Source organism: Penaeus vannamei, chromosome 36 (assembly GCF_042767895.1).
Source record: "Penaeus vannamei isolate JL-2024 chromosome 36, ASM4276789v1, whole genome shotgun sequence".
NCBI classification, from domain to species: Eukaryota; Metazoa; Arthropoda; class Malacostraca; order Decapoda; family Penaeidae; genus Penaeus; species Penaeus vannamei.
Window position 1 is genome coordinate 1,657,171 of NC_091584.1, and position 5,000 is coordinate 1,662,170.

The following is a 5,000-nucleotide window of genomic DNA, read 5'->3' on the forward strand; positions in this document are numbered from 1 at the left end:
TGTGTGTGTGTGTGTGTGTGTGTGTGTGTGTGTGTGTGTGTGTGTGTGTGTGTGTGTGTGTGTGTGTGTATTTGTATACATATATATATATATATATATATATATATATATATATATATATATATATATATATATATATATATATATATATATATATATATATATATATATATATATATATATATATATATATATATATATATATATATATATATAAGAGAAGTAGAGAGAGAGAGAGAGAGAGAGAGAGAGAGAGAGAGAGAATGTACTGTAATTATATGAAATGTACATATATCTACCTAAAGATAGATATGTAAGTATATGTAATCTTAAATCTTGTCAGGGTTTGATGATATCCATAATTAAAAACTATTTCTCAATGGGCTTCCAGTACAGTTTACTTCCGGGTTATGGCTTAAAATGTCTGGAAATAAAGTAGCATCATAAAATAACAATTGTCAAGAATATGCTTTCGATCTAACAATTCATTTTCATCCTTATTCCATTCCCATTGTGGAAGATGGACAAAATCACTGAAGAATCACTTACAATCATTGACCTCATTCTCATTAGGGACCAAACACTTGGTTCTTTGCAACATCACACATCACATCAACAGACAGATGGGTTGGTACTTCTCTACACTTTCCAAGTTTTGAATTTCTTCCTTATAGCAGTGATGTTGGTTGAATTGTTATTACAGCAGGCAATACTTTGATCCTTCCATTGTTAAAATTGTGACCTGTCCATAATAATGGATTCAATGTTTTGGTCGACAACAAAAATGAAAACTGTAACAATATGATGCTACTAAAATTGTTCCTATTCTTCAGGCAGTTTAATCCAGTTGAGATAGGTTTGTGATATAAACAATTCAGTATACTGAATAATGCTATTTATTTTATGAAGATATTTTTCTGGGTCAAATTTCAAGTCAATTGGAAGTCGGAAACCTGCCAAAATGAAGGACTGTATTCCACTCCCTTCCTTGGTGGCTTTTAGAACCTTTCCAATTATGGGAAAAAAAGGCTTCTAAGCTCCAAATTTCAAAGATTTGTACTGTTAAAGACTGACATTACTAACAGTTAATATTCCTTTATATCTGTTTATAACCATAAAAATTATTCTTTCCCTGCTTTCAGGAGCAGGAAAAAGAGAAATGGTTAATAGTGATATTATAAACATATTAGTCAAGTAATTCTACACATAGTAGAATGAACTCAGAAGCATTAATAGCAATAAAACCTTTAAAAAAGCTAGATAATGTGATGCAGTTATGTCCTTTACAGACCTTGGTAATCTCAAGACTTCCTTTTCCAGTACATATGTTATGTAAAAGATTCAAGAAACATCAAATGGTTTAAATAACCAACAGAATATTTACTAAACTAATGGCATAATTACACCAAATATATTTTATATCAATTTCTTTCAAGCTAATAAACATTGTCCACTATCCAATTTTGCAATGTATATGGAAAACGAGTTTATATTGAAGTTTTGTTGATTTGTTATTCTGCAGGTCGCCCATTCTCAGAATTTGTTTTAAAATCTGGGCCAGTTTATTCCAAAGGGCCATTCTTCATCCCATGGCCACTAGGATTATCCTGGGGATTATGGGAAGGTTCAGAAAATACATATATATTCTCAAAATGCTAAATGTAAAAAAGCTGCAAAAGATCAATGCATGCTGGGCTGTATTTAATAAAATTTGGATACCCTGCCTTTGACTAAAAGCTTTAACAAAGGAAAAAAGTGTGATAGCTGCTCTTGCTATCAACAAAAAAATGAAACAGATGCATATTTAAAAGGTCCTGAACTGCAACTTGTTTTGCTTATTTCTAAGTTGAACTTTGTATATATTTATTCATTTACTGAAAAATTTCTGCCGCATCAACTAAGGTCATCTGCAGCATATACAAAATGTAGCAATAGGGCATGTAAGGAAAGGTCATACAAAATTATCATACAAAGCCAGCCGTTCATCCTTTCAGCATGGCTCCCACACTTTAGGGTGTGGACAGGAGGGGACAAGAAAGAAAAGGAAATGTGGCTAAGAAAAGACCCAGTAAAATCAGTTGAGGTGAGAGCTGAGGTCAAAGGCAAGGATGATCCCCCACATTGGGTCTCAGTCCCCATCTCTTAAGCCCCCTATGACAACAGGCATGGAACTAGGGGGGAACCTTGTAAAAATAATTATTGCAGTAGTATTAACTAGTTCATGACTAAGATTACAGCTTTCTCCAATCAAGTTTGAAACCCATTACAGCTACCATGTCAAGTTATGAAAGTCAATTGCAAGTTATAATGAAATAAAAAAAATATATATATTTTCTTGCGTCTCAAACATTTTTCCAGGCTGTCAACATCACTGATAAAAGATAGAAATTCATCACTTTCAGCTAATTTTTTTCAGCTTCTGTTATGTTTAAGCTGAGAATGAGAACTGTTGTATTTGAGGGTATCTGCATCCAAAATGCTCTGAGACCAATTGCCCAAGAAATGTATATCACAGGTTTGTTAGTTTTAAACTTTTATCAATATGGTCACATTAATACACCTCAATAATATGATAAGTATATTAACTTCCACATACTGTTAGATGAATGGTTAAACTAACAAGAAAACATTCAATAAATCCCACTGTTCTGAGAACAACTTCGGACAGGCACATCTTCATTTCACCCTTACGCATGAGCGATGAAGGAAACGGGTAAATAAAGAAAAAACAGAGGAAGCTCATACAAACTTTAATATATTTCAACAATTTTCAGGCACCTATATCACCTCTTTTTCAGACCTGGAATGTTAATAACTAATGTAGTATTATTAAAACAATAAAAAATAAATAAATAAAAATCAGGGATTGCAGGATTTTGACAAGAGGTAATCATATCACAAGCTTCTTTTTCATGAATTAAAAAAAAACTTTCATTTCTCCAATTGTGTTAGTATGCATAAAAAGCTATACCTATGACACTTTAAGTACAGATATAACCAAAAAAACAGATAGACAAAGACAAGACTATAAATTCTGAGAAATTACTAGTTATGAATAACATCCTAATCGATACAAAATCACAAGAACTGCTTCAGCCGCATTCTACGAAGAAATCACTGGGTACTAAACGCATATTCATCCCAAAGAGTATGAAAAGTTCATTACCTATAAAATACATTCAAATATCTTCACAAAACTCTCACATCATATATTTCTTCATTTTTTGGCAATGGAACTCTCTTCATTTTTTTAAATTCCAAGAGTTCTCCTTACATAATTTAACCATAAATAGAAAAATGCATGTGCGACGGCCTCTTATGAAAAGACGACTCCACTTCTAGGAAGAACTTCAAGCACTGAGGACCATGCGCACAAACTCCTCGTAGTTGACGTTCCCTTGGGAGTCCTCCTGGCCAGCGAGGAGCTGTTCCACTTCCTCGTCTGTCAGCTTCTCACCTAGAAAAGAGAAAGGAAATCATGATATGGTTTATTGGGAGTGCAGAAGATGAAACTTGATGCACTAATAACTTCGAAATAGAAAAGAAAATAATGATTCTATTCACTGTTGTAGAGACAACTAACCAGGTGCCAATGGGGACGGCCTGTACATATATGCAATATCCATTATGAATTTACTTTAGTAAATGTATTTACATATAGACAGCTCCAAAAGTCTGACTTTCCAAAATATTTTTTTGTTATTGTTGTTGCTACTATACCAATATCACGATCATAATGGCAGTAACAATAATAAAAGTACTGATATTCATAACATTAGAAAAACAAACATTTTCCCTGAAACCTCATAAGTTTAAAGTCACATAAGCGTATTAATTGCCTCCATGGTGGCTGAGTACTTGCGAAGCCATCTATATGTAAACATCTCACAAAACAAAAATAGTGTGGATATTACACTTCCCTAGTGGCAAAAGGGTTAAATGCAATATACAAGATTATTTTCAGTCAAACATATACAAATCGAAATACTGCAACCAAAAGATTCATATAATTTCTATAATCATTTCAGCTGTACTGGAGTAAGGTCTATCAATAAATATTAATGCATAAGCTCCTCACAAATTACCTCCGCCACTTCAGGTATGTATCATAATCTGTATCATAAACATACTATGCAAAATCTACCACAGATGAAGACTGATCATGTATGTAAAATCAAAATGGAAACGAAAGTCAAGAGTGTAATAATCCACTGCAGTGAGATGGCATCGTACACATCCGATGTCCACTACAATTTTTGTTTAGTGTGTTTATACATAGATGGTTCAATAAATGCTTAGTCTCCATGGAATCAATTACTAGTTGTACCTATCTCACCCTTTCCTTGAATTTGGGAAAGATCCTTCTAATTCTGTTTTGATATTGGTATTTAAATAATGTTATAATCATCAAGTCAATAACAACAGTAATATCAATATTAACAGTAATAGAAAAAAATTAAAAATAAAGATAATCAAGCATTGGGGAAGCCAAGTAATGTCACACAGGGCCTCATAGGTTCTCATGCTTCAAATTATTCACCTGAGCAGCTGACTGCACACACAAGCTATATGGTTCAGTATAACATGGGTAAAAGCCACCATCATAGCATTAACATCAAACATTGTAATCCAAATATACAACATGAATGCATCCACTTATCAATATCGTTATCAATACATCCCTTTTTGTATTATAAACTGATGGTTTCTTATCTAGATCTCATATATTTCCTAATTTTTGGAAGCACTACAAAACCAATACCAGTCACATTCAACTGAGGTACAATTATATTTAAAACCTTGTGTAATACTAGTGTAGTCTAAACTATATAAGAAAGGAAACTTCATGACCAGTGTTTTAACTGTTTTGATAAAGATTAAATACTCGTAAAAACAGCATATTGCAATAAGATATATCTTAGACGGAAAAAAGAGAGAAATCAGCCATTAATTAAGAAGACGTATGTAGTAGACTTCTGATTTTAGCAGTAAGTCCTGGC

General features: G+C 32.7%; 1 protein-coding gene across 1 annotated transcript in view; it reads right to left on the reverse strand.

Annotated features, from left to right (window-relative positions):
* Positions 1-2,734: 2,734 nt before the first annotated feature.
* The window catches only part of Mlc-c (Myosin light chain cytoplasmic), a 10,344-nt gene continuing 8,078 nt past the window's right edge, over positions 2,735-5,000 (reverse strand). The window contains exon 5 of the mRNA XM_070114470.1: positions 2,735-3,457. Within this exon, the coding sequence (XP_069970571.1) occupies positions 3,351-3,457 (107 nt within the window). The 3' untranslated portion in view covers positions 2,735-3,350. The remainder of the gene's footprint in view (positions 3,458-5,000) is intronic.